Source organism: Bos mutus, chromosome 13 (assembly GCF_027580195.1).
Source record: "Bos mutus isolate GX-2022 chromosome 13, NWIPB_WYAK_1.1, whole genome shotgun sequence".
In the NCBI taxonomy this organism is placed as follows: domain Eukaryota; kingdom Metazoa; phylum Chordata; class Mammalia; order Artiodactyla; family Bovidae; genus Bos; species Bos mutus.
Genome location: NC_091629.1, coordinates 64,692,568 through 64,714,653, shown reverse-complemented (window position 1 = coordinate 64,714,653; position 22,086 = coordinate 64,692,568). Strand labels below are relative to the sequence as shown.

Sequence of the window (22,086 nt, the reverse complement as noted above, 5' to 3'; positions counted from 1 at the left end):
TTAAAGAGTGGATGATAAGCTTTGTGTGATGGTCAGTGTTCATAACTAGTAGACTTTATCATGGGGTGGTTGAATGGCAAACTGATAATTTCATTGTGGAATATCAAATGTCAATTTTTGAAGATATTTTTTCCCTGGGGACATATAATTCTTTCAGGAAAAAAAAAAATACTCCAGTTTTCTACCTGGGTAAGGAAAGTTCGCTGGAAATTTTACTGCTTAGTGTGCAGATTTTATTTAGTCCCTTGTTTTCCATCTTTTTTCCAAATGCTTGAAAAGCAGCTCAATTCTATATTAATGTAATTCTTATAAGTTATTTTATATATCAAGATTTATTTTTCATTCCTATTAGTTTCATCTAAATTTCATTGTTTTATAGTTTTAATAAGCATTTATTGCAAACATGACAGCCTCAATGAGGGAAATTCAAAGCAGAAGTCATGACTTTCTCTGGCTTGCAATAAAGACATATGTATAAATCTAGACCACTGTAATAAAGCAATGTTATAAAGAAGGGTGAGACAACATGGAACAACATACTAGTATGCTTTTAGGAAAACAGCATAAACCAAACTGAAAAAGAGGTCCTAAACCCAGTCTGGGCAGACTGTAGATACAGTGGTTCTATAAACCAAGGAGGGTCATTTTAGGGACAGGTGGTTGGGTAAATGTGGGGGCATTGATTAAGGGCCTTAAGTGGCAGTTTGAAGAATTGTGATTTAATCTTTTTTATTTAATAGGGAGCTGCTCTTGTATCTTGAGTGAAACAATCCTTATGTGATATTTCTGGCAGGCCAGCTAAACTTACCTGTAGGCCTGGATGAATGTAGGAGTCACAAGAATAGAGAGAGATTTAAAAAAAAGGTGCTTGGGAGGAAGACAGGCAAGAGTCTCACACCCTATACTCCAGCGCCCATCGCATTTCATAGCTTCAACCCGGCTTTGGTGCTTTTCTATGGTTCCTTTCCATTTTAATATCAGTTTAAAACAGAATTAATCTGTTTTCAGTCATTAATGGAAACATTTGTGAATATAATGATCTGCTTCAAACTTTATGACACTTAATTCACTCTTTTTCAGGGAACTCACATTGCTTGAAAGGTACATTTACATAGGCCAGTTTTTGTGATATTCTGCAAACGATCTGAACAATTTACTATTGTTCCAATTGTCTATTAATTTTCCATGAAAGATTACATAAAATAATTATGGAAATTGATGAAAGTTTAAAACTATTCATTTGCTCATTTCATGCAAAATGCATTACCTCCCAGGAAATTACCAAATTCACTGCTACAATGAACTGACCTTTCTGAATGCCATGTGGTCTTAGGGAACACAACCCAGACGTTTGTTCTCCAGGCTCATTACTACAATGATTGCAATTATCCTTGAGTAGAATGAAGAAAAAAAAAAAATTTTTTTTTTTTAAAGAATGATGAGTTAATCATTACCATTTGAATAATTCAGGTTTGGCAGAGATTTTCCTGAAGAGGTACATTTTATTACTGATTATTGAGAATTTGGAGGAACCTTTTGCTTTTTTTGTTTTATACTTTTTATAACTACAATCATCCTTAAATAAAAAGAGAAGCTGTAACCAGGAAATTCGTATCCAGAGGGAGACCTGTAATAGAGCTTCACATAAGGAACAGAGGGTGCTAATGCACATATACAGACACATACACATAGGGCTGTATATTAACATAAACTAATGTCACATGTTCTGAAAACATAAAATATGTACTGAGGAGTCTTGTGCCATTGTGAGACATGGACTGTTAAGGATAGGACACAGAGCAGAGAAAACATACAGTGCTGGAATTAATGGCTCCAAAAGCCAGTGGGGAAACACAATACAGTTGTCTCTACCTCCCACTGCTCTGGACACAGGACTTCAGCACTTCTGCTGGATTCATCTGAGCTTGATTCTATGAAGGTGTCAAGTTGTGCAGTGGAGATTGTCTTTGATGAGGACCATGGGGAAACCTTCCTGACATCCCCTTCCAAGAAAACCTATAAAGAACAAAGTAAGTTTTCTACATGGTGACTCCCAAAACTCTCTGAAAAGCCACTGAAGTGAAAGATTTAGACACCTTTCATACTGTAATCAAAGAAAATACCAGATTGTATTAACACGTCATGTGAGTGACTGTAGCAATATAGGTAGTAAGTAGTTGCTACTCTAATCTTTTGAAAAGGGGGAAGTGTATTTTTATAGGGCCTTCCCACGTAGTGCTAGTGGTAAAGAACCCGCCTGCCAATGCAGGTATAAACAAGAGATCTGGATTCAGTCTCAGGACTGAGAAGATCCCCTGGAGGAGGGCACAGCAACCCACTCCAGTATTCTTGCCTGGAAAATGCCATGTACAGAGGAGCCTGGTGGGCTACAGTCCATAGCCTCAAAAAGAGTCGGACACAACTGAAGCAACTTAGCATGCATGCACTTTTATAACAGTATTTTGTGTTTGATGAGAGGGGGAGAGCAACAGAGCACATTGCCACTGTGGGGAAGAGGGTAGGAAGAAGAATTTAAGGATACTTGGCAGCTACAGAATTCTGCCTCTTGTACTTTTAATTGGAGAGATACAAACAAGCAGTGCACAGAGGCATCTTTATCTGGTGAGGGGAGGCTTTGCTTCACGGATGTGATTGATGAAGGGAGGAGTGTTTTAACAAGGCTGATGCCTTACAAAGGGCCATCATTCCCAGGGGGTGTGTTAATTGAAGTGCCATGCAGATCTGTGGGAAGATATAGGGTGTTGTCATCAAGGGCAGGAAGAAGGATGAGATGGCCTCACATCTCACTCAGTGTCTTTATCCTAAGACCTATAAACACCAAAGCCTTTGTCCCTTTGTATTTTCTTTTTTTAAAACAGTATTTTGGACTATATTTATACAGAAATACTGCTAAATCAGGTTTTTGAACAATTCCTAGACTGTTTTCAGAGAAGGCATAAACACTCACTTATAAAAATAAAATTAAAGGACTTCGCTGGTGGTCCAGTGGTTAAGATGCAGGGGGCACAGGTTTGATCCCTGGTCAGGGACCTAAGACCCCACATGCCTGTTGGTATAATCAAAAATTAAATAATAATAATAATAATAAAACAATTGGCTAGATTTATACACAATTTGGGTATTAAATACATTTCTTATGATATCTAATGTGTTATTCTTATTTAGGTTGACAGAATTATTCCAGCAATTCCTCATCATGAAAGATATGATTTTTCTATAATACTCAGTATATTCATATATGCTGCTAAGTCACTTCAGTCATGTCCGACTCTGTGCGACCCCATAGATGGCAGCCCACCAGGCTCCCCCATCCCTGGGATTCTCCAGGCAAGAACACTGGAGTGGGTTGCCATTTCCTTCTCCAATGCATGAAAGTGCAAAGTGAAAGTGAAGTCGCTCAGTCGTGTCCGACTCTTAGCGACCCCATGAACTGTAGCCTTCCAGGCTCCTCCGTCCATGGGATTTTCCAGGCAAGAGTACTGGAGTGGGGTGCCATTGCCTTCTCCGATATTCATATATAAGTCAGATTAATTGGACAATTATTTATTAAGTACCGATTATTTGTCAGCAACTGAGGAGCTGAAGAGGCAGAACTGGGGAAGATACAGCTTTGCTCTGCAGGAAAAAAGTCTGGGGAGGTGATGGTATTGTCTGCCATCAGGATACAAATGAAATGGTGACTTTAAAGCTTGATTACCTATGGTAGAGATTGGGGGCAGAGAATTGGTTTTGTAAGAATCAGTTCAGTTTCAGTTCACTCAGTCATGTTCGATTCTTTGCGTCCCCATGGACTGCAGCACACCAGGCTTCCCTGTCCATCACCAACTCCCAGAGCTTGCTCAAACTCATGTCCATTAAGTTGGTGATGCTATCCAACTGTCTGATCCTCTGTCATCCCCTTCTCCTCCTGCCTTCAATCTTTCCCAGCATCAGGGTCTTTTCCAATGAGTCAGTTCTTCACATCAGGTAGCCAAAGTATTGGAGTTTCAGCTTCAGCATCAGTCCTTCCAATGAATATTCAGGGTTGATTTCCTTTAGGATGGACTGGTTGGATCTCCTCGCAGTCCAGGGGACTCTCAAGAGTCTTCTCCAACACCAAAATTCAAAAGCATCAATTCTTCATCGCTCAGCCTTCTTTATGGTTCAACTTTCACATTCATACATGACTACTGAAAAAACTATAGCTTTGACTAGATGGACTTTTGTTGGCAAAGTAATGTCTCTGCATTTTAAAATGCTGTCTAGGCTGATCTAGCTTTTCTTCCAAGGAGCAAGCAACTTTTAATTTCATGGCTGCAGTCACCATTCACAGTGATTTTGGAGCCCCCCAAAATAAAGTCTCTCACTGTTTCCATTGTTTCCTCATCTATTTGCCATGAAGTGATGGAACCAGATGCCATGATCTTGGTTTTCTGAATGCTGAGTTTTAAGCCAACTTTTTCACTCTCCTCTTTCACTTTCATCAAGAGGCTCTTTAGTTCTTCTTTGCTTTCTGCCATAAGGGTGGTGCCATCTGCATATCTGAGCTTATTGATATTTCTCCGAGCTATCTTCATTCTAGCTTGCACTTCATCCAGCTTGGCATTTCTCATGATGTACTCTGCATATAAGTTAATAAGCAGGGTGACAATATACAGCCTTGACGTACTCCTTTCCTAATCTGGAACCAGTTTGTCGTTCCATGTCCGGTTCTGTTGCCTCTTGGCCTGCATACAGATTTCTCAGGAGGCAGGTCAGGTGGTCTGGTATTCCCCTCTCTTTTAAGAACTTTCCACAGTTTGTTGTGATCCACTCAAAGGCTTTGGTGTAGTCAATAAAGCAGATGTTTTTCTGGAACTCTCTTGCTTTTTCTATGATCCAATGGATGTTGGCAATTTGATCTCTGGTTCCTCTGCCTTTTCTAAATCCAGCTTGAACATCTGAAAGTTCATGGTTCATGTGCTGTTGAAGCCTGGCTTGGAGAATTTTGAGGATTACTTTGCTAGCATGTGAGATGAGTGCAATTGTGCGGTAGTTTGAGCATTCTTTGGCATTGCCTTTCTTTGGGATTGGAATGAAAACTGACCTTTTCCAGTCCTGTGGCCACTGCTGAGTTTTCCAAATTTGCTGGCATATCGAGTATAGCACTTTAACAGCATTATCTTTTAGGATTTGAAATAGCTCAACTGGAATTCCATAACCTCCATTAGTTTTGTTCATAGAATATTTTTAATTTTAAAAGTAATATAATTATACTACATTGAATACAATATACAAAGTCTGGCTTCTTTCACATAGCATAATATTTTCAAGATTCATTTATGTTGTAGCATGTATCAGTACTTGATCCTTTTTTATGGCTCAATCTATTGTATACATAGATACATTTTAAAAATTCATCCATCAATTGAATACAATTGCTGTTTCCACTTTTTGGTTATCATGAATTATACTGCCATGGATATTCCTGTAAAAGTTTGTGTGTAGATATGTTTTCAGTTCTCTTTGGAATATGCCTTGGAGCACACTTGGGTCATAGGATAACACAACATTTTGAGGAACAGGCAAACTTTGACAAAGGGGCTACTCATTGCATAACTGGTTTCACTATCATATATTTCAGTATTGTCTACTGCAGCACATTTAATATGCTTACAGTTTCACTGTTTAATATTTTCATTCCTATTACCTGCTGTTCTTTTGAATTGTATTATCAACGCACATTCTCATTGTGGGTCCTGTTTTCACCACCCTTTTACTTCAACCTACTTAAATTGTTTAATTTGCAGTGGGTTTCTTATCAATGTATATAATTAAATGATGCTTTTTAATCCACTCTATCAATATCTGAAATTTAATTACTATATTTTGACCAACTATATTTAAGACACTTATTGATCTGATAGAGCTTGTGTGCCATTTAATCACTTTTCTGTTTCCTCCACTTCTCATTTCTGTTTCTCTTTTCTTGACTTCCTGTGGATTTCTTAGGATTCCATCTTAATTTATTTGTGTGCATTTCTTTGAGTGCATTTCTTTGCAAAGTTTTTGCAGTGGTTGCTCTGGGTATAATAATATACATACATGACTTACCACACTCCATTGGCGTCAGAACTTTACCACTTTAAGTGAAATGAAATCTCACTTCTTGAATTTCTCCACTTTTAAAAATCATTGTCTTGAGCATTAGATAGTATTATAATTTTTGTTTCAATCATCAAATGTGATTTATAAAACTAATGTGGATAAACATAGTTTACTGTAAGTATTCATATTTCTGCTTTTTCCATTATTCTTTGTTCCTCCCTGATGCTCCAAAATGTCTTTTATAATTTCATTTGTTTGAAGAACATCCAATAGCTATTCTTAATGAGTAGGTTTGCTAGCAATAAACATTTTTAGTTCTGCTTCATTTGAGAATATCACTGTTTCCCCTTATTCCTGCAGGATAGTCTGAACACCAAAACTTTCAATTAAGTTTTTTCTTTCAGCACTTGAAAAATGTCATGCCACCTCCTGCTAGCGCCCATAGTTTCAGAAGAGAAATCTGCTGTCATTCAAATTGTGTTCTGCTATAGTAATGTGCCCTTTCTGCTTTTTCTTAGTTTTTACATGTTCAATTATAAACTGTATTTGCGTGGATTTCTTTCAGCCTGCCCTATTTGGAGTCCACTCATGGGGTTGCACAGAGTTGGACACGACTGAAGCAACTTAGCAGTAGCAGCAGCAGCTTCTTGAACCCACATACTTATCTTTTGCTAAACTTGAGATGTTTTCATCCACTATTTCTTTTCATATTCATTCAGCTCATTCCTTTTTTCTCTTCTACTTCTTGTACTCTAAATATATGAATGTTGTCTATTACTATTCCACAGGTCACTGAGTCTCATTCTGCTTCCCCACTGCCCCACCCCCTCATCTTTCTTCTCTTTGTTCTTCAGATTTAGTAATTCTATTGATCTATTTTCAAGTTCACTGATTCTATCATGTCATTTCTACCCTATTATTGAACCGATCCAATGAGCTTGCTTATTGTATTTTTCAGTTATATAACTGCCTTTATTTTTTTTTTTAATTGAGACAAAAATGCACATACCTTACTGGTTCTTTTGCTAACTTAAAAAAACTTTTTGCTATTTCCTTGCTGAGCCAATTTTTTGTTTCAAAAAGAATTTGTAATTACTTAAGGCATTTTTAAATGGTTATTTTAAAACTTTTGTCAGCTAATTCCAACATCTGAATCATTTTGAAGGTGTCATCAGTTGTCTTACTTGTGATTTCCTTGGTTCTTGGTATGAGAGGGGATTTTAGATTGTATCCTGAGTGTTTCATCTGTTAGAAGACTATGGGTCCTATTTTAATCTTTTTATCTTAGCAGTCAGTATGTTTTGCATGCAGGGCCTAGCCTACCTTTTGGTCTATGTTTCCAGTGGCAGTTTAAGTTTTGGAGTCTTTGCAGTGTTTATTTATCTGGTGCTCATAGTGGCTTTTGGATGGTGCTACTTTAGGGGGAAGAGTTTTTCCCCAAGATGAGTCACCTGGTACATCTAGGTTAGGTGGGGAGAGTCTCCTGCCCATGGTGATGAAAACTTCAGGGTTAGACATTTCTATGGTTGGAGGCCCCTTGCCAGTGCTTCCCACTTCTCTCAGCAAGTGAAAGGAATCTCAGGGCTGGCAGGAAAATAGTGCTTCCCTTGGACACTTGCCAGTGGGATCCCTATACACTGCTCTTGAGGTTTCTATCAGACTCACCTGTTGTTGTTGCCAGGACTCCTGTTCCATCCTGGGCTTCTGTATGTTGCTAGCTTGGTGGTCAGGAAACACCAAGACTGGGTTACCTTATTCTGTTGGGAGGCCGTAAGACATCCTGTAGCTATGTTCCCCCTCCAGTTTGGAGAGTACTTAGCTGGTTTATTTTCTTCTTTATACCTTTCAGAGTTTTCTTTCTGATAGTTCTTGCATTATTTCATAATCATATAAATAGAGAATTGATCATTGTACTTAGCATGGAGGAGCAAGCAGGGATGAGTCTCCCTTCTTTTCAGACAACTCAGAATACAATATTTTTTAAAATTTATATCTGCATAACTTCCCAAAAGCCAAAAGCACAAGTTCTATCCTAGAATTATTTTTTAAATCATGTATTCCAAAGGAGTATTCCTTTCTCGGCTATTCCTAATACAGGAAGTAGCAATAACACAAATTAAAGTGACTTAAAGTGAAAGTGAAGTCGCTCAGTTGTGTCCGACTCTTAGCAGCCTCATGGACCGCAGCCTACCAGGCTCCTCCGTCCATGGGATTTTCCAGGCAAGAGTACTGGAGTGGGGTGCTATTGCCTTCTTGCTGCTGCTGCTGCTAAGTTGCTTCAGTCGTGTCCGACTCTGTGCGACCCCATAGATGGCAGCCCATCAGGCTCCACCATCCCTGGGATTCTCCAGGCAAGAACACTGGAGTGGGTTGCCATTTCCTTCTCCAATGCAGGAAAGTGAAAAGTGAAAGTGAAGTCGCTCAGTTGTGTCCGACTCTTAGCGACCCATGGACTGTAGCCCACCAGGCTCCTCCGTCCATGGGATTTTCCAGACAAGAGTACTGGAGTGGGCTGCCATTGCCTAAAGACACTTTAAATTCCACAGTATGATAGCCTTAGGCATTTTCTATATCAACCCAGTATGGTGACTATATTCACTCATTTACAAATTTATTGAGTTGTGCCAGGTACTGTCACAGTCACTGGGAAGGTAGCAGTAAGGGAAAATTAAATCCTCATTCTCCTGGAAGTTTACATTCTCTAAATCATGGAATAGTTTTTCATTTTGAACCAATTCAAATCATAGCAACTATCCAGCTTATTGTCTATTCATCCATAGGGATGACCTCTTAAGCAGCAAACTCACCTTACATCTGTTTCACAAGAAGTATCACTTTCCATTATGTATTTTCAATTCTTTCATATGTGTGTAAAATTTAACTGTACTTGTGTTCATTTCCTAAGTAAATAAAATAGCAATTATTTCAGTAAAAAGTATATTTTCTGGGTGTTATGGACAAAAAAGGTGAAAGGGTGAGATCTCTTGTGAAAAATGACTTGGACAGTGCTGGGTAGAGAGATCTGAAGACTGTATCTTTGGAAACAGATACGAGTTCAGCTCCAAACCTCTCTCCTCTCTTTAGACTCTTCAGGTGATCTCATCCGATTATAGAGCCAACTTGGCTAAATAAACATGCTCCATATTTAGACTGTTACAATTTAAGTCTGCCCTGATATGAACAAATATACAAACAAAATAAAATATAGAGCAAATAATTGAAGTAAACAATGAAACCATAGTATGTACAAGCAAATAAATGAGAACATTCTAGGGCTACAAAGAAGAGTTCTATGAGAAAAGTAACTTCCTATCTTTCCTTGGGTGTGTGAACATTTCTATCTAAATTCAGATTTGTAAAAAATAAGATTTTGGAAGCAATCAGAATCAAATACGGTATAGCTGAGGGAGAGTTATAAGTGTTGGATATAACTGAAAGTAAGACTCAGAACCTACAGTAAATATATAACAAATTTGAGAACATGAGAAATAAGCCAAAAAAGTTCTTTGCATGTGTTCATATTTATTGAACAAGTACATTTAAAAAGGAATAAACTCAAAAATCAGGACAAAATAGTTTGAATCAAAGCTGTTTAAGATTTTGAAGAATATGAGTATCTTAGTGTAAAATATCCTTAGAAGTCAAGGAGGTAGGTTAGAAAAATGGATTAAAAACAAACAAACAAACAAACACGAAGTTTAAACCTTTAGTAGCAAGGTGAAATAATAACAGGAGAGGAAAAATGGTGCAGAAAGAGTGACCAGTATAATTTAAAGTTGAAGAAGGTAGGTTTCTTACTGTTCTTTAATAAAACAGGCAAAGAAACTTTGCCAAGTGAAACATTATAGGCGTAAGTAGGCATCCTGGTGAGTATAATGAAAGGAGAAAGAGACAGTCAGAATAGAGGTGGGTCAAAAAAGATGCATGCTAAGAAGGTGACTGACAGGTGTATGCAGCACATTTTGACATCAGAAGCTGAGCAGAGACTCCAGTACAAGGAGGTTCAAAGGCTGTCTTGATAAACTAGTTTGATCACAGGCTGTAAGAGAACTGTTGAAAGCTGAAGGGTCAAAGCTATTAGTAAGATAGTTTGCAATTGTTGGCCTCAAATAATCATAGATTTAAGCTGAAAACAAAAGTATGAAAAGTTACCCTTCTTTTCAATAATATAACTCAGGAAAATATTCTTTTGCTGTCAATATGGGCTTAAAGAGAGATTCTTATTGTGTTATCTTGGCTTATCTGGGAAGCTGTTAATTTTAACTTTTGATTTTAAATGATAAAGTTATCAAAACAAACAAACAAAAAAAAGCAACAAGACCCACTTTAGTTTGTAGGCAGATGAGGCAGCTGGCCTGCAGAAGGCATCCTTCAGTACATGGTTGAGGTTGGCTCAAACGGCAGCTGCTACTTTATTCTGGATTGTGAGAGCTAGAATCAAACCAGTTTCATTTGTCTTTAGCGTCATTCCTCTACCCTCAAACCTCCAGTTTAATAACTGCTGACCCCAACTAGTTTGAGGTTGGAACAAAAGACAGACTGTCATTTTAGGGTAAGGAATCCTACCCAGTATCTAAAAAAAAAAAAAGAAGTGAGAAGTAGTCTCTCAACTTTCACAATTTCAACTACTGGTTTTGTCTCTTTAAAAGACTCTGTCTATGAGGGGAAAGTAAACTGGCTGGTAGTCAGAGGTATCCACTCGCTTTCAAGGCACAAGGCAGTGCCTCCTGTGCAGGTCTGATTTAATAGCCAGAACACAATGTCCAGGGGCTTCTGAACCTGAAGAGAGTCAGCTGATCCCTCAGTACCAGCCATCATCTGGCTCTACTATCTGCCAGTAAGGATTCTCAAGCTCTTTCTCCTATGAGTACCTAACTCCTCTTCAAAGTCACTTTCCAATATGATTCATTCTGTTTATATTGATTTATTTATCCCATGCACTATATTTGAGTGTGGAGAACTTACTAAAAAATTGAGGCAGGTAAATAAATAGTCATTTAAAAGAGCATGCATGATGTAAAAGGGAAAACAAAAAAATCCATTTCCTGTTAGAAATGGCAGAGATTTAATTACATCCAGTTCTTTTTAAAAGGAGAGCCTATATTTTCCAAAATATTGAATAAGTTTACAGTAAGTCTGAATATCAGAATTTCCAAGGCAGACTTTATGCATATTTATTATCAATAACATATAGTGGGCATTCAATAAAATGACAAATTCTGAATTATGCATGTGTGTATATGCTAACTAAATGATAGTATAGTAAATAGATACTAGTAAATGATGATACTCACCAGTGGCTCAGACTGTAAAGAATCTGTCTGCAATGCAGAAGACCCGGGTTTGATCCCTGGGATTGGGAAGATCCCCTGGAGAAGGGAATGGCTATCCACTCCAGTATTCCTGCCTGCAAAATTCCATGGACAGAGGCTACGGGATTGCAAAGAGTTGAACTTGACTGAGAGAGTAGCACTTTCAATTTTTATGAGTTTTGTGCATACCAACATCTGCTGGATCATGGAAAAAGCAAGAGAGTTCCAGAAAAGCATCTATTTCTGCTTTATTGACTATGCCAAAGCCTTTGACTGTGTGGATCACAATAAACTGTGGAAAAATTCTGAAAGAGATGGGAATACCAGACCACCTGACTGGCCTCTTGAGAAACCTATATGCAGGTCAGCAAGCAACAGTTAGAACTGGACATGGAACAACAGACTGGTTCCAAATAGCATAAGGAGTACGTCAAGGCTGTATATTTTCACCCTACTTATTTAACTTCTATGCAGAGTACATCATGAGAAACGCTGGGCTGGAAGAAGCACAAGCTGGAATCAAGATTGCCGGGAGAAATATCAATAACTTCAGATATGCAGATGACACCACCCTTATGGCAGAAAGTGAAGAGGACTTAAAAAGCCTCTTGATGAAAGTGAAAGAGGAGAGTGAAAAAGTTGGCTTAAAGCTCAACATTCAGAAAACGAAGATCATGGCATCCGGTCCCATCACTTCATGGGAAACAGATGGGGAAACAGTGGAAACAGTGTCAGACTTTATTTTTTTGGGCTCCCAAATCACTGCAGATGGTGATCGCAGCCATGAAATTAAAAGACGCTTAGTCCCTTGGAAGGAAAGTTATGACCAACCTAGATAGCATATTCAAAAGCAGAGACATTACTTTGCCAGCAAAGGTCCGTCTAGTCAAGGCTATGGTTTTTCCAGTAGTCATGTATGATGTGAGTTGAACCATAAAGAAGGCTGAGCAGTGAAGAATTGATGCTTTTGAACTGTGGTGTTGGAGAAGACTCTTGAGAGTCCCTTGGACTGCAAGGAGATCCAACCAGTCCATTCTAAAGGAGATCAGTCCTGGGTGTTCTTTGGAAGGAATGATGCTAAAGCTGAAACTCCAGTACTTTGGCCACCTCATGCGAAGAGCTGACTCATTGGAAAAGACTCTGATGCTGGGAGGGATTGAGGGCAGGAGGAGAAGGGGACAACAGAGGATGAGATGGCTGGATGGCATCACCGACTCGACGGACATGAGTTTGAGTGAACTCTGGGAGTTGGTAATGGACAGGGAGGCCTGGCGTGCTGCGATTCATGGGGTCACAAAGAGTCGGACACGACTGAGCGACTGAACTGAACTGTACTTTCAGTTCTAACTTAAAGGCAAAAATCATCATCTGCCCATGGACGTATGCCAAGATTTTTTCACAAAGCTATGTTTTATCTCGTAGTTTATAAGCACAAGTCTGCACAGAGCCTTTATGTGTTTATACCTGGTACACTGTAACTTAACACAGATTGTGCACCATTGCACAATGGGGCAAAGAACACTATAATTACAGCATAATCACAGTAAAACTCTGAACCTTCTTATCGGTAAGGATCTTTGTATCAGTGAGCAAAGCCTAGTGAAAGTGTGCCAAAGTGGTTTCAGATATGCATACTGTTGTTTATGAGATCTGTACTGAGCTTTATCTTTAAACACATACACAAAATGTAGACAGTGACAGTTGACATAAACATGCACTGGCCTACAGTTTCCTTAGACCCATATTTATCTATGAGTTCCTCTGGAAAAATGGATATGGGGAATGCCTTTTTTACTGTGGTAAAATGCACGTGAAAGTTAAAGTCGCTCAGTCGTGTCTGGCTCTTTGCAACCCCGGGGACTATACAGTGCGTGGAATTCTCCAGGCTAGAACACTGGGGTGGGAAAACGCACATAAAATTTGCCATTTAAACAATTCTCAAGAATTCAAGTCAGTGGCATTAAGTACGTTCATACTGTTGTTCACTCATACTGTTGTGCCATTCTCCATCTCCAGAACACTCTGCCTCCCAGAGCCTCCACATCCATTAAACACTAACGCCCATTCCTCTGGTCCCCTGAGCCCTGATAACGACATCTCTGTGAACTTGATTCTTGCACATACCTCATACAAGTGAAATTATACAGACTTTGTCCTTTTGTGTCTGGTTTATTTCACTGAATAAAACGTCTTCAAGGTTCATCCATGACGTAATGTATCGGAATTTCCTTCCTGTTTATAGCTGAATATCATGAATAAGGCCACAATGAACACTGGCATAGAAATATTTGAGTGCCAGCTTTCAATTCTTTTGGGTATATACCTAGAAGTGGAATAGCTTTATTATATGGGTAATTTTATGTTTAATTTTTTAAAGGAATTGTCACCCTCTATAGAGGCTGCACTACCTTACATTCCCATCAGTAATACAGAGGGTTTCAATTTTTCCACATCCGGATGATTGTTTTTTGAGAATAAATATCTCGTCTTATTTCTTTTCATTTCTCTTCTACCTGTCACTTGCTTTTATTACTAAAACCAAAATCACAGAATTTATGACGCAAGATTTAGTCGGATTAGAGCCCTAAATCCAAGAATGGAAAGGAGAGACAGAGAAAGTTAAAAGTTATGCCTTTTTTAATTGTGGTAAAATGCACATAAAAGGCAAAAGCAAGCTCTGAAAATAGCAAACTAAAGGTAAGTATGTACAAATGAAGAAGGGACGGTGGATTTTGTCTTTCAGAAGGAAGCAGAATTAAAGATAATTAGATAACGTGTACCTAAATTTTTCATCAGTATGGCATACTGATGGAAAGGTAATCAATAACCTAGGATTATTACTTCTGACATTTTCTTCAGACTGCTGCAAAAGGTGAGTGATGATAATTTATTCTAAAATATTTTACACATTTGTTTATATAAAATAATGTTTAAAAACTGAAATTAAGTAAAATTATTCAATATTTTAAACAGGCTAGAATCATCATTTTAGAAATAGGATGAATCATCTTAAAATAAAATGATAAGATTCTTAAAGCAAGCAAAGAAGAATTAAACAGCCTCTTGATGAAAGTGAAAGAGGAGAGTGAAAAATTTGGCTTAAAACTCAACATTCAGAAAACCAAGATCATGGCATCCAGTCTCATTACTTCATGGCAAATTGATAGGGAAACAATGGAAACAGTGACAAACTTTATTATCTTGGGTTCCAAAATCACTGCAGATGGTGACTGCAGCCAGGGAATTAAAAGACACTTGCTCCTTGGGAGAAAAGCTACGATCAACCTAGACAGCATATTAAAACATAGAGATATTACTTTGCCAACAAAGGTCCATCTAGTCAAAGCTCTGGTTTTTCCAGTAGTCACGTATGGATGTGAGAGCTGGACCGTGAAGAAAGCTGAGCGCCGAAGAATGATGCTTTTGAACTGTGGTGTTGGAGAAGACTCTTGAGAGTCCCTTGGACTGCAAGGAGATCCAACCAGTCAATCCTAAAGGAAATCAGTCCTAAATATGCATTGGAAGGACTGATGCTGAAACTGAAACTCCAATACTTTGGCCACCTGATGTAAAGAACTCACTAGAAAAGACCCTGATGCTGGAAAAGATTGAAGGTGGGAGCAGAAGGAGACGACAAAGGATGAGATGATTGGATGGCATCACCAACTCAATGGATATGAGTCTGAGAAAGCTCCAGGAGTTGGTGGTGGACAGGGAAGCCTGGAGTACTGCAGTCCATGGGGTTGCAAAGAGTCAGATATGACTGAGCGACTGAACTGAAAGCAACTTTAATTAACATACACAAATATATAGTATCTCAAGTTTATGTACTATTTTATAATACTTTATAAAATATTCATGTAGACATTAAAATTCTAATGTTTCTAAACTTGTCTATACCATAATATTATAAAAGGAAATGTTTAACATATATATTTACTACTTTCATATGAAAATATATTCTCCTGAAGCATAAGTTTCACCTTACAAAACACAGTAATATAAATTTAAGGAAACAAAATGGCATTTCCTGACCAACCCAAACTTCTTATTAAAGAGAAAGATAATTTAGTCAAATTTTGTCAAAATTAATTCAAAAAAGAATTTCAAAGTTACTATATGGATATGACAGAAAACTGTGACCCTCTTTCAGAGTTATTTAAAAAATTAGTCACATAGGATTTTGATTAGTTTAGCTACAACATGCACGTTGAGACTATTTCCAAGTAGACGGTAACGCTGTTTGACAGTTGTCATCTCAGGAAATCCTAGAAAAGAGAGATAATGATTTACAATACAATCATTTGAAATATTAACTTTCAGAGACAAAAGGATATATTCTTTAGTGGATATATCAAACTACAGGGACCAAAGGCATAGTGGTCCCTGGTTGGGGAAACTGTTAATAAGATCCAGCATGCCATCTGGTGTGGTAAAAAAAATATTAAAAAAAAGCCAAGTATTCTATGTTTAATATTTATCTTAGTACTTATTAATAACATTATGTATTAACAATATTATGTGTATTGTATACAACTATAAAATATAGTACAACTCAAACTTCAAGCATTATCAGTAAAAATCAGCTGATCCAAGGTTTATTCATGTTATAACATGTGTACCAATAGTTCATTCCTCTCCATGTCTGAATAATATTCTATCATATGGATATACCATATTTATTTTATCCATCCATTCATTGACAGGTATTTGGATTTTTCCCTACTTTTTTATTATTATAAACATTGCTGTTATGGACATGGACATATGTATGCACGTGCAAGTTTTTTTTCAATTTTCTTAGATATATACCTAGGGGTGAGACTGTGGCAAAGTCAAAGTGAAAGTCGCTCAGTCGTGTCTGACCGACTCTTTGCGACCCCATGGATTATACAGTCCATGGAATTCTGCAGGCCAGAATACTGGAGTGGGTAGCCCTTCCCTTCTCCAGGGGTCTTCCTAACCCAGGTCTCCCGCATTGCAGGCGGATTCTTTACCAGCTAAGCCACAAGGGAAACTGCAGGGTCAAACCGTAACTCTATGTCTAACATCCAAGGAACTGCCAGGATGCTTTCTAAGGCAGTTGTACCACTTTATATTCCCACCAGCACTGTACAGGGATCTGATTTCTCCACAACTTGTCAACACTGTTATTATTTGTCTTTTTGTGAAGTGGTATCATACTGTGGTTTTGATTTACGTTTCCCTAATATCTAATGATGTTGAACATCTTTTCATGGGCTTATTGACCATGTATCTATTTTCTTTGGAGAACTGTCTATTGAAATCTTTTGCCCACTTTTAAACTGGATTATTTTTCTTTTTATTGTTGAGTCATGAGACCTCTTTCTAGCAATATATTCTGGATAGAAGTCCTTTATATTCTGCTTATACAAACTGAAATTCTCATACTGAAGTTCTTTTTGCTACATCCTTTTTCAAAGTGAAATCTTCTGCAGATACTATATTTGCTGGAACAAAACCTTGCACATACCACCATCAGAGACTGTCCAAGCATGAGAGTGGACACTAGAATCTTAGTTACAATCCCAGAACTTCACATTCAGAACCCTTTGACATAGCAATTAAAAAAAGCAATCAGTTAATAAAGGAAGTAATTAAAGAGCATTACAAAAGCAAAAATTGGGCTTTCCCGGTGGCTCAGTGGTAAAGAATCCACCTGCCAATGCAGGAGACAAGCGTTTAACCCCTGATCCGGGAAGATTCCACATGCTGCGTGTGCAACTATTGAGCCTGTGCTCTAGAGCCCAGGAGCTGCAGCTACTGAAGCCCTCACACCCTAGAGCTGGTGCTCCCCACAAGAGAAGCCACCGCAATGAGAAGCCTGCGCACTGCAACTAGAGTAGCCCCTGCTTGTCGCAACTAAAGACAAGCCAGTACAGCAACAAAGACCCAGCTCAGCCAAAAATAAATACATAAATTTATTTTTTAAAAACTTCAAAACTTGATAAAGTTGCTTCATCAACACTAGACATTACATTACCTGCAATAAAATACGAGTGATTACCATAATAAAACTATAGTTGCAGTGGTGCCCAGTCATATAATTCCTATCATAAAGATAATGTCTCAGTCAAGAACATTAGTCATCTCAGAAGTTATTTACTTCAAAGTAGCCAGAGGTAGAAATATACCTACAAACAAACTTTAAGACTATCCCAGGAATGGTCCTTTGTGATATCAAGATTGTATCAGTGAGGAAGACACATCTGAAAACAAGCAAGATTTGTAAACGGAGGGAAAACATGTATATCTACAGCTGATTCATAATGATGTATGGCAAAAGCCATCACAGTATTGTAAAGTAATCATCCTCTAATTAAAATAAATATTTTAAAAAATTCTATATATATAATGCATACATATATACACATGCAATGTATACATGTATGTATTTCATATATAGGAACTAAAATCTAAATTTGTTTATGGAAAAAATTACATAATTTTTTATTTTATTTTTTTATAATTTTTTTTAATTTTAAAACTTTACATAATTGTATTAGTTTTGCCAAATATCAAAATGAATCCACCACAGGTATACATGTGTTCCCCATCCTGAACCCTCCTCCCTCCTCCCTCCCCATACCATCATCCCTCTGGGTCGTCCCAGTGCACTAGCCCCAAGCATCCAGTATCGTGCATCAAACCTGGACTGGCAACTCGTTTCTTACATGATATTTTACATGTTTCAATGTCATTCTCCCAAATCTTCCCACCCTCTCCTTCTCCCACAGAGTCCATAAGACTGTTCTATACATCACTGTCTCTTTTGCTGTCTTGTACACGGGGTTATTGTTACCATCTTTCTAAATTCCATATATATGCGTTAGTATACTGTATTAGTGTTTTTCCTTCTGGCTTACTTCACTCTGTATAATAGGCTCCAGTTTCATCCACCTCATTAGAACTGATTCAAATGTATTCTTTTTAATGGCTGAGTAATACTCCATTGTGTATATGTACCATAGCTTTCTTATCCACTCATCTGCTGATGGACATCTAGGTTGCTTCCATGTCCTGGCTATTATAAACAGTGCTGCAATGAACATTGGTGTACACATGTCTCTTTCCCTTCTGGTTTCCTCAGTGTGTATGCCCAGCAGTGGGATTGCTGGATCATAAGGCAGTTCTATTTCCAGTTTTGTAAGGAATCTCCACACTGTTCTCCATAGTGGCTGTACTAGTTTGCATTCCCACCAACAGTGTAAGAGGGTTCCCTTTTCTCCACACCCTCTCCAGCATTTATTGCTTGTAGACTTTTGGATCGCAGCCATTCTGACTGGTGTGAAATGGTACCTCATGGTGGTTTTGATTTGCATTTCTCTGATAATGAGTGATGTTGAGCATCTTTTCATGTGTTTGTTAGCCCTCTGTATGTCTTCTTTGGAGAAATGTCTATTTAGTTCTTTGGCCCATTTTTTGATTGGGTCATTTATTTTTCTGGAGTTGAGCTGTAGGAGTTGCCTGTATATTTTTGAGATTAGTTGCTTGTCAGTTGCTTCATTTGTTATTATTTTCTCCCATTCTGAACGCTGTCTTTTCACCTTGCTAATAGTTTCCTTTGATGTGCAGAAGCTTTTAAGGTTAATTAGGTCCCATTTGTTTATTTTTGCTTTTATTTCCAATATTCTGGGAGGTGGGTCATAGAGGATCCTGCCGTGATGTATGTCAGAGAGTGTTTTGCCTATGTTCTCCTCTAGGAATTTTATAGTTTCTGGTCTTGCGTTTAGATCTTTAATGCATTTTGAGTTTTTTAAAGCTAAAAGGTGACTTTTAAAAAACTTAGGTACATTAAAAATAATAATCCTCTCCAAAACAAAGAAACCTAGAATTAAGAAGGTCAAGATAGCAGCAATTATTCAGTAAGTGAAGGTTAGTGTCTGTCTCCTCCAAAGCCTGCTATCTCATAAATGCAGGCCAATGGCCACAAAGAGAAATAGGACAACACGTGCAGGAGGATCAACGCAAAGCCATCACTACCATGGACAAGCAGCTCCCAGAACGCCTGTTCTGGACCCAGGATTAATGATGTCAGAGGCCCACGTGAAGGACAGGCCCACTCGGTGGTGACTATAGGGGCTTAACTGACTGCACACATCTATCACATTTTAAAAGAAGGTTAAGCAATTTGCCAGTGCAGGGGACATGGGTTCGGCTCCTGGTCTGGGAAGATTCCACATGCAACTGAGCACATGCGCCACAACTACTGAAGCCTGAGCATCCTAGAGCCCAAGCTCCCAACAAGAGAAGAAGTCACCACAACGAGAAGCCTGCCCACCGCAACCCCGCAACTAGAGCACAGCCCCTGCTCACTACAACCAAAGAAAGTCTGTGTAGCACCGAAGACCCAGGGCAGCCATAAATAAATCAGGTTTTCTCGCACATATTATATATTTTCACAGAACTTTGAAAAATCCTATTTTACCCTATTTATACCTTTAAATACTGAGAAAAAGTGTTTATGAAATAAAGGCTATAACATCTATCATTTAAAATATAAAAGCACAAATTTTGTATTAGGTATCAGATAGTTTGCAAACATGTTACATATGTTAATTCACTTACCTGTTACAACAACCCTATGAAGTTGGTACTGCAATCACCCCCATATTACAGACACATAAACTAAGGCAGAAAGTGGCTTAGGTAGAGCTAAAATTCATGGTCTGTCTGTCTCTGGGGTCTGTGCTAAATTTCCTTACTACCAAAGTGACTATTACTACTTGAAAAAATAAACACTGAACTAAAACTTAGAACTTAGTTGCTATTAGACAGTAAATCTCTTTTCTCTCTATAGTACTATGGAAAGTACCTTTGATGACTCATCCTAAAAATGAAAGATAAAAAAGTAACCAGGACAGTAGACTGGGAAATAAATTTCTGAGTGCAATTCTCACTTCTTTGTTTGATGATGTTCTCATTCACTTTGTGACATAAACTAAGACAAGGGAAGTCTATGTTTTCTTAAATAACATTCCCTGGGATAGTTCAAACTGAATGAGATCACCAAGAAAAAGGCACAGAGGACAAAACAAACCCGGTTGCTGTGACTCTGCTTGGGGAATCAATTACCAAGAGGGTAGTCAAATTCTATTGGAGTTTGTTCTCCATGCAAAAAAAAGATGCATTCCAAACATCAAGTGTAAATCCATTATTTAAATTTTAAAACATGATCTATTTAACCCATGATGTTCTTTAAGAATAGTACTGTAATAATATTACAACAAGATTAGATTTAGCAAAGCCTGGCTTTTCTGTAGTCAAGCTCCCAGTAAGTTATCAAAAACACATTTCCTCCTTGTGAGGAAATGTGAGGGAGATTTGTCTCTTCCTTCCCATGAGCTAGGTGCGAGGGACACCCCTCACCTCCCTCTGCCTAGGAAACCAATGGCATCCACAGAGTGAGAGCCCCTGTGCCAAGGAAGCAGGGTCAGGGAGAGGCAGTAGCTCTAAGAGGCAAAGGCACTGCATCCAGTCTCCTAATACAACAATCCCTGGCCTTCCTCAATGACAAAAGGCATCAGGGCTTCGTCTTTCTCACTCTGGAACCCTATGTTCATTTTTGTTCTTGAGATTCCATCTTCAGATTCTCTAATTTGGTGTCAATTCTGGGATTTGTGCTCTCAAGTCACCCTTAATTTCCATTAGGAAAGCTCCTCCCTAGAGCACCTCTCCACTTTCTCTTTTTTCCACTTAAACCTTGTAGGGAAGGAAAAAGGTGTCTAATTGGTAAGAACGTACCTCCTAGGAGAAAAATACAAATAACATACCTCCCACTACACACACGCAAAAATAAATTCCTTAATTGTCTTTTATTTATTTTTTTAAAAAAAGACAATTCTAGGCATTCTTTCACAACAGTTAGTGTCGGGTTATATGAACAGGACTCCTAGAAGCAAAAAATAAATTTTAGAAAGATGCTATTAACAACCATCTGAAAGATGCTATTAACAACCATCTGTGGGGACAGTTGAGGAATTGCTGATTTGGCCTTTCTGTTCCTGCAAAGCACCTGGAAATATTACTAGAGTAAAAGGAGGAGAATTGAGTCTGAAGGGAATGGCAGGTTGTGAACAAAAGCAGAAACAGGAGAGAAGATGTCAAAATGGCACAAACAGGAGAGGAAGTGTTCTCCACCTCTGTCTGGGCAAGGGTTTATTTGTAACTCACACAGGAGTCCCTAATGAGTTCGGAGACCATTAATAAATGAAAGCTGGGGTCCGCGTGTATCCCACATACCAAACTCTGGAGGAAATCCAAGGAGATTTGCTATTTCTTTAGGAGTGAAAAATCGAAGTTGAAGCATTGACAATCTCATTATCTTTTCTTCTTGTGACAAACTGGTAAGGGATTTGTAGATATTCTCAATCTGTAGGAAAACATCCATGGTAACTAATAAGTAATAAATAATTAATAGAATGCAATTAATTTGTTAAGATAATATCATCTGCTGTGAGGCAGTTTAAAAATGATGAACATATAGTCCACCACAACACACAGAAGCCCAGGGTAAAAGTCTGTGCAATGAACTGTATAATTGGCTCTTCAAGGGTAAGATAAACTCTGAAAACAAACAAAAGCTTGATGTTGAACAGATCAGGATACTTTCAGTGTGTCTGTCATTTTTGGTCTCTCAAAAATTCACTCATAAGAATATAAGTAA

At 38.1% G+C, this 22,086-nt stretch overlaps 1 protein-coding gene across 4 annotated transcripts in view; it reads right to left on the bottom strand.

Moving 5' to 3' along the window:
- Positions 1-1,515: 1,515 nt before the first annotated feature.
- Positions 1,516-22,086, bottom strand: part of TRDMT1 (tRNA aspartic acid methyltransferase 1) — a 104,338-nt gene continuing 83,767 nt past the window's right edge. For 3 of the 4 annotated variants that reach the window (XM_070381902.1, XM_005891916.2, XM_070381901.1), the window contains 2 exons: positions 21,663-21,792; positions 1,516-15,667 (listed from right to left, as the gene is read on the bottom strand). In XM_070381902.1, coding sequence (XP_070238003.1) covers positions 15,567-15,667; positions 21,663-21,792 — 231 coding nt within the window. In that variant the 3' untranslated portion in view covers positions 1,516-15,566. Of the gene's footprint in view, positions 15,668-17,558; positions 17,630-21,662; positions 21,793-22,086 lie in introns of all 4 variants that reach the window. The other variant, XM_070381900.1, reaches the window with a different exon arrangement.